The sequence below is a fragment of the Accipiter gentilis genome, chromosome 6 (assembly GCF_929443795.1).
Source record: "Accipiter gentilis chromosome 6, bAccGen1.1, whole genome shotgun sequence".
Taxonomy (NCBI): domain Eukaryota; kingdom Metazoa; phylum Chordata; class Aves; order Accipitriformes; family Accipitridae; genus Astur; species Astur gentilis.
In genome coordinates, this window is record NC_064885.1 from 32764818 (window position 1) to 32777367 (window position 12550).

At 62.3% G+C, this 12550-nt stretch overlaps 2 protein-coding genes across 4 annotated transcripts; one reads left to right on the top strand and one right to left on the bottom strand.

Annotated features, from left to right (window-relative positions):
• Window positions 1-8506, bottom strand: LOC126039762 (mucin-5AC-like). 2 transcript variants are annotated; one of them, XM_049803366.1, is made up of 6 exons: window positions 8170-8506; window positions 6290-7057; window positions 2238-2660; window positions 1934-2050; window positions 1534-1619; window positions 1-1285 (listed from the first exon to the last, which is right to left on the bottom strand). In XM_049803366.1, exons 1-6 carry the CDS (start codon window positions 8240-8242, stop codon window positions 1211-1213), a joined length of 1542 nt encoding a protein of 513 aa, XP_049659323.1. In that variant the 5' UTR covers window positions 8243-8506; the 3' UTR covers window positions 1-1210. The 2 variants fall into 2 exon arrangements, with proteins under 2 accessions (XP_049659323.1, XP_049659324.1); XM_049803367.1 differs by lacking the exons at window positions 1-1285; window positions 1534-1619; window positions 1934-2050 and adding an exon at window positions 3872-4415 and having other exon boundaries at window positions 2412-2660.
• Window positions 8507-8592: 86 nt separating this feature from the next.
• On the top strand, window positions 8593-12379 carry LOC126039856 (deoxyribodipyrimidine photo-lyase-like). 2 transcript variants are annotated; one of them, XM_049803584.1, is made up of 10 exons: window positions 8593-8625; window positions 8787-9072; window positions 9270-9415; window positions 9561-9743; window positions 9922-10080; window positions 10414-10612; window positions 10702-10854; window positions 11134-11255; window positions 11356-11515; window positions 11697-12379. In XM_049803584.1, the coding sequence occupies exons 2-10, from the start codon at window positions 8838-8840 to the stop codon at window positions 11849-11851; spliced, it is 1512 nt and encodes a 503-aa protein (XP_049659541.1). In that variant the 5' UTR covers window positions 8593-8625; window positions 8787-8837; the 3' UTR covers window positions 11852-12379. The 2 variants fall into 2 exon arrangements, with proteins under 2 accessions (XP_049659541.1, XP_049659539.1); XM_049803582.1 differs by lacking the exon at window positions 8593-8625 and having other exon boundaries at window positions 8914-9072; window positions 9296-9415; window positions 9922-10612.
• The last annotated feature ends 171 nt before the right edge of the window (window positions 12380-12550 follow it).

Here is a 12550-nt window from a genome sequence, read left to right on the forward strand (position 1 = left end):
TTTTGCTAATTATTTCAGTTTTCAATCTCCAGGCGAGGTGACTTGCTTAGGCTAATAATTGCTTCAGTTGGATTTTATCTGGCTAATTAATCAGTTAATAAATGACTTTGCTGCAGGGGGACAGACGCTGCGGCCGTCTCCTTAGGTGGGGACTGGAAAAAAACAGGGAAGGAGCACAGCCCACGGGATTTCCACGGCCCCATGGTGTGCACAGCTGCCCTGGCAGCCATGGGGTGTCATGGGACAGAGAGCATGAAAGCGGGGATCCCCCCCAGCCTGTCAAGGTGCCAAGCCATCCTTGGGAATATCTGCAGCAGCCCTTGACAGGAGGGGACAGCCCTGAGCCCGTCTCCGCTGCGAAGCTTTTGGGACTCAGCCGTTTTTTCTTGCCCGTACCTCTGCTAGATGGCAAAGCTGAAAACTGGGGAAGGCAATTCGGGAAAAAAAGAAGTCATCATCTTTGCCACAGAAAACGTGGGATTTCCTTTCCTGCCCAGCCCGTGTTGGCATGGGTGTGCTCCTCTGTCAGCAATATTGTAGGCGAGCCGGGGACAGATGGTGTGCGGGGCTCTGGCTTCACTCGCCCTCTGCGCTGCAGGGCTCAGGAGCTCAGCTGGACCTGGGACAGGGCTCAGGTGGGAGAGGCGGGCTCTTTTCCTCTCCTGCTTCCTTCCCAGAGCCACTCCAGGCTCCATCTTGGCCCGCTCTGGATGTGAAGCAGCCGTGGAGCATCTCTTGAAGACTTTGGGCACTGCAGCCTCCCCAGGTTGCAAACCCCAGAGGTCACCAGCACTGAGCCCCCGAGTGCCCTGGGCACAGCAGTACCAGGGGGTCCAGGCCTCCTTGCTCTCATCCATCCATCCCCAGGGTGGCTTTTGTGGCTGAGCCATCTCAGTCTCAGCTGTAAAAGCCCAGCCCCTTCAGTGTCCCCTCCTCCCAGCCCCCCAGCAGCACTGGGGGTGGTCCCACGGCTGGTGCAGTGTGGTGGGAGGGCTTGGGCTCTACAGGCGGGCTGTGGAAGGGGCAGGGGCACCTCAGCCCACGGGAGGCACTGGGGGTCCTCTGGGGGTGTGCAGTGAAGGACAGGGGGTTCCCAGGTTCAAGGGGAGCTGTACAGGTTACCCCGAAGGGCTGCACCGCTGTGGAGTAAGGAGCTGGGAGAAGAAGGCTTGCCAGTCCACGCGGGTGCCGGCCAGGCGAGGAGCAGCAGTCAGGTCCTCCTGTGCCCTCGCCACTCCACTGCCAGGCCAGCAAATGGGAATGCCGTCTGCAGGTCCCTGCGGAGCTGGGGGGAGAGGACAGCCGTCAAACCACGATGGAGGGGGTCTCCTACCGCCCGCTCCCCACCTAGGAGGGGCCTGATCCTGGGCCACAGCAGCCGAAGGAGCGTGTCCCCTTCATCCGAAAGGGGTCTGGATGATATTCAATGCGAGGCCCAGCTGTTCCCCTCCTGCTGGCTGCCTGTTCCCCTCCCCGGCTGGATGGACCACGGCTGGCAGATGCAAAGTGACACCCCCTCCCAGCACACCTCACCTTGGACAGCACCAGTTCCTGCACCGTGGTGTTCCCCAGGTCCAAGGGGACAGTTAGCCGCAGTGACAAAAAGAGGTGAGATGCACCTAAGGACAAAAAACAAGGCTCTGGTTATTGCCCTTGAATCTTGGGCTATGCCAAAGGATCTGGGGGTCTCTCCCCAGGATCACTGGCACAGACATGGGACATCCTCTCAGGTTAACCATGTCATGGATACCTACACCGTCAGGAGAACAGCCCTCCACCTGTACAGCAAACCACACATCCCACAGAGCATCAATGCCCCATATTGACAGCACAGAAAAATCAACGGGGCTCCAGGACCCTCCACACTGGACTCTGGAAGCCCAAAGCCACCAGTGCTGAGGGGGTGGCAATGCCCACGGGGCACTGCACTTACTGGTGTTGGACGTGGCGGTGGGGCAGATGGGCAGTGTCGTTGGCAGGTCTGCAGGGGTGCTGAGGGTAACCTCTGGGGTCTGGGTTGAGTCGATGGCGGGGGAAGAGGGCTCCATGCCTGGGCAAAGCAACATTACATTAGCACTGTCTGCAGAGAGGTGCACAATGCTCCTACAGCTGCGGTCAGACCGAGCCTAAACGAAGCCATCTACATGAAGCCACCCAAGTACCTGCCCAGCATCCCCGTGGGGATTTGTCACCCTGACCATGCCTCGGCCCTCCAGGCGCTCCACAGCTACACTCACCCGTGGCTGCACTGGGGGTCTCAGGTGCTGTTGGGGTGCCTGGGACTAGCCCCGTGGTCATGGTGGAGATGCCAGGGGTGGCTCTGGCTGTGGTTCCCTCTGGCTGGCTGGGAGCAGGAGTGCTCCCATGGACCCCCGTGCTGGTATCAGGGGTGGCCGTGGTGTCTGACGGGGTCGTCAAGGGCTCGTCCGAAGAAGCTGTTGGTGCTGGTGCGGTGGGAGGAGGCATGGTGGGAGTGCTGCCAGGCCCTGGTGATGTGCTGGACCTCTCTGGGGTGGAGGCTCCAGTTTCAGAGCTGGAGGGAGGGACTGTGGCTGCAGTGGTGGAGGTGCTGGTGGGCAGCAGTGCTGAAGTCTCCATAGGTGTTGGGGAGGTAGGGTGAGTTGTGGACATGGTGACTGTCACATCCGTGGCAGTGGTACCTGCAAAGAGGCTGGAGAATGAGGCACGCAAGGGCTGGCGGTGAAAGGCTGAGACCATGGCTGTGCCAGGGATGGCGCAGCATCACCACCAGCGTGAGCTCCCTGAGGGACCCAGAGCTACACATCAGCCACGGAGCATTGGGAGTGGGGATTCACTGTCCTTGCAGAGATCAAGCATGTGGATGACCTGAACGGCAACGTGATTGTTGGCAAGGCAGGCCACGTAAATCTCCCAGCCTGACAAAGCAGGAACAAGCCATGGGTATCGCTGGTCTTGGGGCAGAAACTCCTGTAGGCACCAGCGCTAAGACCTGTTCCACCACCTTCACACATCCCTGGAGGAAGTCAGACGAATGCATCTGACGGGAAGAGCCATGCAGGAACTGGTGAGCGTGAGACAAGCTGGAACGGCAGCAGCAGCAGTTTACACAAAGCTCTCTGCTGCAGATAGGCAGGAACTGATAGCGCTGGGTGTAAATAATGGCAATGGGGCACCAGCCCCACCGAGGGGGGCCAGAGAGGAACAAATCCCAGCTTGGAGCTCAGGGCCAAGTCATTAGAGAGAGACCTGCTGCAACCCACAAAAGTTCTGCCGGGGGGGGGGCTTAAGAGACGTGGGAGGGCCATCCTCTCCGCCCGCATGGGGCAGCCTGCTGTCCCTTGGGGAAGCCCAGGCATCTGTAACACTCTCCAAAAGGATGCACAAAACAGCCTGGCTGTCTGGGTCTCTATCAAGGGGTCCCTGCAAGGTGGCGGCTTTGAGATGCCAGGATGGATTCCCCAGCGGTCCCAGAACAAACTTAGTGAGTCTGGGGCTCTGCTTACATGGGGATAGAGAACCAAGCCACCAGCTGCCGGCTGCTTTCAGCCAACCCTACCAGAAACTCCCAAAGTCTGTAGCAGCCGCTCCCTCCCTGAGCTGCTGCAGGCAGCAGCTGGTTAAATAATAAAGTGGAGAAGGGCAAAGGTCTGATCCCAACCCATGCCCGGGTGGGTGTCTGCACTAAAGGGCCTCATCCTCACACAAAAGAGAAGCTGTAAGTCCACCTCTGCTACCCATTTAGCAAACAGCAAACAGCACCCGCAGCATTTCACACACCCCCCACCCCACAGGCACCTGCTGCAGATGAGGCACCCCATCACCCGGGGGAATGATGCTCCCCACTCCCCACCCGCCCCACGGAAAGCATCGCGTCCTGCTCAGCCCTTACCCAGCACGAGGTGCGGCACAAGGCCAGCGAGGCTCAGCAGCAGCAGGGGCAGGGGCAGCCCTCCTCTCTGCCCAGCCATGTCCAGGCAGGCGGGAGCCGATGCCCCCCCCCAGGCACCGCTCCGAGCGCTCCCCACAGCCCTGGCACTGGGGTTTACAGGTCTTCTTTGCCCAGCAGAGGAGGAGCATCCAGGTGGGTCCTGAGGTGTTGGCAGCGAAGAGGGGATTTCCACCCGACACAGATGCTCCCAGGGACGGGTGCAATGCCGAGCAGACATCAGCTGCGCCGCTGGACCCAGGGCAGCCATGAGCAGCGGGCAGGGCAGGCCGGCCTGGCCACGACTGCAGCAGACCAGGTCCCTTCAGCCGGGGACCGTGCCGTCCTCTGCTTGCTGAGGGGATGGTGACAACGGAAAAAAGCCCAGGGAAGCAGCCAGGCTGCCTGGGACCGTCCCAGCGCTCTGCCACAGGGGTGATGTTCAGTGATGGCTCCCAGCACCAACGCCCTTGGGAGACAACAGCCCGCTCGCTCTGAGCTCGAGGAACTGGCGGAGAGAACAGGCGGCGCTCAGGAAGGGCGTGCTCCAGGCTGAGGGTTTGTCCCCTGGGCTGTCTGTACAGGCATCACTTCCCCATATCACAGCATGTCACGGCTGAAGCGCACCGCTGACAGCCAGAGCCGCTTCCTTCTTCTCAGGGTCAGGGACAAGACCGGTCAGTCAAAGGGACCCGCAGGCACTGGGCCAGGGTACAGGCGTTTCGCAGGCCGACAGGCACACTGGAGGACTGCCAGGGCACAGCCACCCTGCTGCTGTACAGGCTGCCCGCTGCCAGGGCACAGGCGCGCTGAAGGCATCACCAGGGTACAGGCGCTCTGCTGGGGTGCTCTCACGCCATAGGCATTAGGCCGGGATACAGGTACTCTGGCAGGATACAGTCTCTCTACTGGGACACAGGGACACTGGGGGGACGTGCATGGCCAGGGGCACCGGGGCAGGGTACAGTCTCCCTGCCAGGTTCAGGTGCACGGAGAGGGGTGTCACCAGGCTACGGCTGCAGCCGTAGGGTAAAGGGTCCTGGGATAGCCACCAGGATACAATCACACTGCTGGGACACAGGTTTCGAGGAAGGCGCACTGCCAGGGTATGGCTGCCTGGGGGGACTGCTGCGGTACAGCCACACTCCTGGGGTACAGTCTCACCGCTGGGGTACAGCCACACTCCTGTGGTACAGCCACACTCCTGGGGTACAGTCTCACCGCTAGGGTACAGCCACACTCCTGGGGTACAGTCTCACTGCCAGTGTACAGCCACACTCCTGTGGTACAGCCACACTCCTGGGGTACAGTCTCACTGCCAGGGTACAGCCACACTCCTGCGGTACAGCCACACTCCTGGGGTACAGTCTCACCGCTGGGGTACAGCCACACTCCTGGGGTACAGCCACACTCCTGGGGTACAGTCTCACCGCTAGGGTACAGCCACACTCCTGTGGTACAGCCACACTCCTGGGGTACAGTCTCACCGCTAGGGTACAGCCACACTCCTGGGGTACAGTCTCACTGCCAGTGTACAGCCACACTCCTGTGGTACAGCCACACTCCTGGGGTACAGTCTCACTGCCAGGGTACAGCCACACTCCTGCGGTACAGCCACACTCCTGGGGTACAGTCTCACTGCCAGGGTACAGCCACACTCCTGCGGTACAGCCACACTCCTGGGGTACAGTCTCACTGCCAGGGTACAGCCACACTCCTGCGGTACAGCCACACTCCTGGGGTACAGTCTCACTGCCAGGGTACAGCCACACTCCTGCGGTACAGCCACACTCCTGGGGTACAGTCTCACTGCCAGGGTACAGCCACACTCCTGCGGTACAGCCACACTCCTGGGGTACAGTCTCACTGCCAGGGTACAGCCACACTCCTGCGGTACAGCCACACTCCTGGGGTACACTCTCACCGCCGGGGTCACAACCACACCGCGGGCTTACAGCCGCTCCGGTTCCCCCCCAGCGCGGGGCGGGGATGCCCCGCCCCCTCCCGAAGCCCCGCCCCCTCCCTGACACTCACGGCAGACACGTTTCTCCCACAGGCCCCGCCCCCCGGCTTTCCCCCGCCCCCAGCCCCGCCCCGCGTGAGCCCCCGAGCGCCGCGCCGCGGTGACCCGAGGCCCGGGCCCGGTGCCGCCGTCCCCGCCCGGCAGCGTGGGGTGTGAGGGAGCGCCTCGTCCCCGCTGCCTGACGGGGCGGCCAGCCCGGCCTGGGCGCGGGGAGCGGCGGGGGACCCACCCGCCGGCCTGCAGAGGCTGGAGACGGGGCGGCTGCCGCAAGGCGGGGTGGGGGGGCTGGGCCGTGGGGTATCTCGCAGGGGGTTTGTCACCCTGCCCCTGCCCCACGGGTGCTCCATGGCTGCACTCACCTGCGGCGGCACTGGAGGTCTCAGGTGCTGTCGGGGTGGAGGTACCAGGGGTGGTCCCGGCCGTGGTCCCGGCTGGCTGGCTGGGGACGGAGGTGCTCCCGGGGACCCCCATGCTGGTAACGGGGGTGGCCGCGGTGTCCAGCGGGGTCGTCGAGGGCTCGTCCGAAGTGGCTGTCGGTGCCGGTGCGGTGGGCGAAGAGGTGCTGCCGGTCCCTGGGGATGTGCTGCCAAGCAGCATGGTCACGGCTGGCGCTTGGCGGGTGCTGGTGCCAAGCGTGGTGCCCACCCAGGTGGAGGAGAGAGGAGAAGAGGGGGAGGGAGGCAGAGGGCTTGTTTTGACTCCAAACGAGCTGACAGCCAGGGCCGTGCTGGTCCCAACAGACGTGACAATGGTCGTCTCAGCACAGTCGGGTGTTGTGGCCATGGGGATTGGAGTTGGGGTGCCGGTGGTGAGCCCTGGTCCTGTTGGGGTGGGGTCAGGCTGCACCGTGGTGCCAGTGGGCGACCCAGGAGTGCTGCGGGCTGCGCTGCCCCTCGCCTGCGGTGTGGTGATGCTGGAGGCTGCCGTGCCGCTCCCGCGAGGCGTTGCATCGCTGGCTGTGAAGGCATCCGTCAGCACCTCTGGGGCGGAGGTTTCAGGGCTGGAGGGAGGGACAGTGGCTGCGGTGGTGGAGTCAGTGGTGGGCAGCAGTGCCATGGTCTTTGTAGGTGTCGAGGAGGTAGGGAGCGTCGGGGACGTGGTGACTGTCACATCTGTGGCGGTGGTCCCTGCAAAAAGGTGGGAGAGTGAGGCACGCAAGGGCTGGCGGTGAAAGGCTGAGACCATGGCTGTGCCAGGGATGGCGCAGCATCACCACCAGCGTGAGCTCCCTGAGGGACCCAGAGCTACACATCAGCCACGGAGCATTGGGAGTGGGGATTCACTGTCCTTGCAGAGATCAAGCATGTGGATGACCTGAACGGCAACGTGATTGTTGGCAAGGCAGGCCACGTAAATCTCCCAGCCTGACAAAGCAGGAACAAGCCATGGGTATCGCCGTTTTCAGGGCAGACACTCCTGTAGGCACCAGCGCTAAGACCCATTCCACCACTTTCACCCATCCTTGGAGGAAGTCAGACAAACCTGTCTGACAGGAAGAGCTGTGCAGGAACTGGTGACCATGAAACAGACTGGAATCACAGCAGCGGCAGTTTACACAAAGCTCTCTGCTGCAGATAGGCAGGAACTGATAGCGCTGGGTGTAAATAATGGCAATGGGGCACCAGCCCCACCGAGGGGGGCCAGAGAGGAACAAATCCCAGCTTGGAGCTCAGGGCCAAGTCATTAGAGACCTGCTGTGACCCTGCTCTGCGGGGGGTTGAGGGACGCAAGAGGATGGGACCTATGGCTGTAGCTCAAGGCTCACAGGAGGTACAAGCACCAGGTTTATTCCCTGTGCTTGGCTCAACGCTGCTCTTGCTTTGTGTCAAGTCCAAACATCAGGATGGCATTTGCAATTTTCCAGGCCCACGACATCCCAGTGATACTGCCATCCGGGCAGGGGTGTTTGGTGCTGCTGGGTAGGTCGTAGCAAAGGCAATGAGCCCAGCAGGGACCAAGGTTCAGGAAGGGGGTCCAGCTGGGACCAAGGTCTTCTCTGCCCAGACAGAGACACACATGAGAGGCAAAAGAAATAAAGCCAAGCTTGTCGCTCTGGTGTTGCAAAGCGCAGCTCTGTTCACTCACTGGGATGGGGCTGTGATGTCGGAGAGCAAATAGCACCCGCACTGTTTCACCTCTGTGGGTGAAGCCACCCTGGGGCCACCCACCGCCCAGGGGAACGATGCTCCGCACCCACCACCCACCCCACAGATAGCACCGCATCCCACTCAGCCCTTACCTAGCGTTAAGTCCAGCACAGCAAGGCTCAGCAGCAGCAGGGGCAGGGGCAGCCCTCCTATCTGCCCAGCCATGTCCAGAGCCAGCACCCTCAATCCCCGGGTGGTGAAAGGTCCCTGCACCCGAGGATGCAGGGTGAGGGGATGGTGCCAGCGGAGAACTACACTGCCGTGTGACAGCTGAAGGTGGCCGGAGCCGCTTCCTCATTCCAGGGGACAGGGAGGGGAAGCACCGGCGGGCACTACAACACCCTTCACGGGGGCCGGTGCTGCGCCGATGTCCCCGGCGCGCCCGTGGGCGCGCCGGGGACATCGGCGCAGCACCGGCCCCCGTGTACAGGAGGGGCGGTCCCAGGTGCTGGCGCCACGCCCCTTTCTTCATAAACCACGCCCATCGCCACGCCCATTAAACCACGCCTCCAACTTGTGTAACACCCGGAGGGCCGCGTCGCTGCCAGGTAGGGACCGGGACCGGGACCGGGACCGGGACCCGGACCGGGACCGGGACCGGGACCGGGACCGGGACCGGGACCCGGCATCTCCCGGGCTTTGGGGGCGGACCGGGGACCGGGATGGGCAGAGTACCGGCAGCTCAGTACGGTTCCGTTTCCTCTCGCAGCGGCCGAGGGTAACCACGCTGCTCCGGGCGCTGGCCCGGGCAGTCCTAAGGATGCGGCGGGGGCAAGAGAAGCGAAAGGCCGAGGTGAGGGAGCTGCCACGCGTGTCTCGGAGGAGGAAGGAGGAAGAGGAGGAGGCGGTGCAGGAGGCCCGGCGGAGGGCGGCCCCGTCCGTGCGAGAGTTCAAGTACAACAAAAAGCGGGTTCGCCTCGTCTCGCAGGGCTCGGACCTGAAGGCTGATGCTCGGTGCATCCTTTACTGGATGTCCCGGGACCAGCGGGTGCAAGGTGCGAACCAGCTGGCGGAGGGGGGCCGGGAAGCGGAGCTCCCATGGGTGGCAAAAGCCTTGGTCCCTTCCCACGGTAGGCCTTGGAGCTGGTCCCCCCTCTGCGGGGGAGACTGGGGGGATTCCTCTTGTGAAAGCCCATCTCCATCCCCTCAGCAAAGCGTCCCCCCGACACTGCCTCGTGCGCTTTCTCCCCAGATAACTGGGCTTTCCTCTACGCCCAGCGCCTGGCCCTCAAACAGGAGCTGCCTCTGCATGTCTGCTTCTGCCTGGTGCCCAAATTCCTGGATGCCACTATCCGCCACTATGGTTTCATGCTGAGGGGCTTGCAGGAGGTGGCTGAGGTACGGCCGCTGTGGGGATGCCCACGTTGGGTGGGACACGGCTCGTGGGGAAGGGGGGAGGCAGATCCATCCCTTCAGCAGATGATGGTGGGATGGGGTCTGCAGAGCCGTGAACCACCCCGTAGCCCTTTACCCCTCACTGCAGGAGTGCGGAGAGCTGAACATCCCCTTCCACTTGCTGCTGGGGTACGCCAAGGACGTGCTGCCCACATTCGTGGTGGAGCATGGAGTGGGCGGGCTGGTGACAGACTTCTGCCCCCTCCGCCTCCCCCGGCAGTGGGTGGAGGACGTCAGGGAGCGGTTGCCAGAAGACGTGCCATTTGCGCAGGTGGGCGCCCGTGCTCTGGGAGGGGAAGACTCTAGCTGGTGAGATGTGGGAGAAACTTGTCTCCTGCATTTCGTGCCTGCAGAGGTACACTGGAGTGACCTGAGCAGAGAGCATGTGTGTCATGTCATCGGGACCGTTTGCTTCTGCTCACACCCTCCTCCATTGCTTTGTTTCCCAGGTTGATGCCCACAACATCGTGCCCTGCTGGGTTGCCTCCCCCAAGCAGGAGTACAGCGCCAGGACCATCCGGGGCAAGATCCATGCTCAGCTCCCCGAGTTCCTCACCGAGTTCCCCCCTGTCATTCGTCACCCATATCCCCCTTCCTGCCCGGCAGAGGTACCAGCAGGAGACACCTCCACACCCACTCGCAGCGAGTCCCAGAGAGTTTCACAGCTGCTTTGTGATCCTGGGAGGGAAAGGCAGGGGATGGGGACAGTGACCTGTCTGAGGTCACCCGCAGGTGGTGTGGAGATGGGGATGCCCTGGGGAAGGGAGGTTCCCACCTCTTTCATTCAGTTCCCACATCTCTGCTGTGCAGGGCTGGTTAAGAGGAGGAGGCTGGCACAAGGTGGGGACTTGCTGGCTGGGGACATCCAGGGGACAAAACACTCGGGGCATCTGGCTGAAGAGCATCTGCAAATGCACTCACGCTGCTTGGTCGCCACCCAGCCCATTGCTTGGGAGGCCTGTTATTCCAGCTTGCAGGTGGACCGCACCGTGAAGGAGGTGGAATGGGCGACCCCCGGCACGGCTGCAGGGCTGGCTATGCTGCAGTCCTTCATTGCAGAGCGGCTGAAATCCTTTGGCTCCCACCGGAACGACCCCAACAAGGCAGCGCTCAGCAACCTCTCCCCGTGGTTCCACTTTGGTGAGCGCCCCAGGCTTCCCACTCTGCAGCAGGACCGAGCATGGTGGCTTGGACGGGCAGCCTGACTTGCTCCCTCCCCACGTCTCCAGGCCAAGTTTCTACCCAGCGAGCCATCCTGGAGGTGCAGAAGCACCGGGGCAAGTACAAGGAGTCGGTGGACGCATTTGTGGAGGAGGCCGTGGTACGGCGGGAGCTGGCTGAAAACTTTTGCTACTACAATGAGAACTATGACAGCGTGCAAGGTAGCATCCCAGGCCGGGTGGGCAATGCTGGGGGCCAGGCTGGCACCCAACTGGTCACCCCAATTTGGCAATCCCATTTCTGCTAGGAGAGGGGCTGTGGGGGCACTAATGTGCCATCATTTGGTACTTTCTGGAGGTAGGACAGGAGCTGGCGGATGCCCTCTTCAAGGCTGGTGCCTCCAGGGCACAGTGCCCTCGGTAGCCCAATCCCCCATCCCTTCCTCAGGGCCCTGCAGGAGTGGGTTGCTCAATGTTGCTCCTCATCTCTCTTCCTCACAGGTGCCTACGACTGGGCGCAAACCACCCTGAAGCTCCACGCCGAAGACAAGAGGCCTTTTCTCTACAAGCTGCAGGAGCTGGAGCGGGGGACCACACATGACCCGCTCTGGAATGCTGCCCAGGTAGTGTCCCGCATCTCCACCGCAAAATGCTGAGCCTTTTCCCGAGGGGCAGAGGTGAGCTGGCACGGACTGACCCCTGCGGCTGTCCCTTTCCCCCCAGCTCCAAATGGTCCGGGAGGGCAAGATGCACGGCTTCCTGAGGATGTACTGGGCCAAGAAGATCCTGGAGTGGACCCGCTCCCCTGAGGAGGCCCTGCAGTTTGCCATCTACCTCAATGACCGCTACGAGCTGGACGGCAGGGACCCCAACGGATACGTAGGCAAGCTGCAGGAGGGGAGCACGCAGCCCGGGGCCTTATCTCTGATGGCCAAGGCCACTGTGGGTGGGGACGGCTCTCTGCAGACAATCCAGCCCATCCTGCTTTGCATCCACATCCCACTGGCTCTCCAGCTGCCTCTGAGCAAGGGGGAGAGCTGACACTCCATCCCCTTGCCCGGCAGGCTGCCTTTGGTCCATATGCGGCATACACGACCAGGGCTGGGCAGAGCGGGCCATCTTCGGGAAGATCCGTTACATGAACTACGCCGGCTGCAAGCGCAAGTTCGACGTGGGCCAGTTCGAGCGTCGCTACACCGCCCGCACGCTCTCCCAGTGACGGGCACAGCACGCCTTGAGATTGCTTGTGGCCCTCTATGCGGGGGGCAGACATGCCTTTGCCGAGGTGCCAGCTTGCACCTTACACCCTGCCCAGGGATTGGCCCGGGTGCTGTTGGAGAACTCGCTGGAACAGCCGTGAGCCCCAGGGTTTTGCAGGTCTCTCTTCTCTGCCATCACCCCCTGCTTGAGCTGCTGCACTGGGGCAGCTGCGGGAGCCCCACGGGGCTGTGCAGGGCCCTCCTGCTGCCACGGGTTTGCTGGCAGCTGCAAAAGCCCATCCTCAGCGTGCCCGTGCCTGCCAGAAACCTTTTCTACAACCTCCATGCTCGGGAGTAAGCGCAAGTTGCTGTAGCTGCTGCTAACCTCAGCTTAGAGTTAGGCTGAGCAGGGCTTTTCTGGGGAAAAACCCCCAGAAACTGGCTCCTCATGCCATGCTGCCTGCAGGGAAACCCTGCTTCGCTCCACGCGGAGCCAGCGCTGTGCTGGGCTTGCACATGCATCCTTCAACAGTTGTTTTAAAGTTTACAGTTTATCGCCTGTGTTTGTGGTGTTTACTGGGCGATGCATGACACTGCTGCAAGGGGAGAACTGGGCTGTGTGGGACTGGGATGCAAGCAGTGATGGGGCAGCCAAGGCCATGCCCCAGGTCCCTCTGCCAGCAGCAAAGGCAGGCTCAGGAAGGGGACAGGCATTAGAC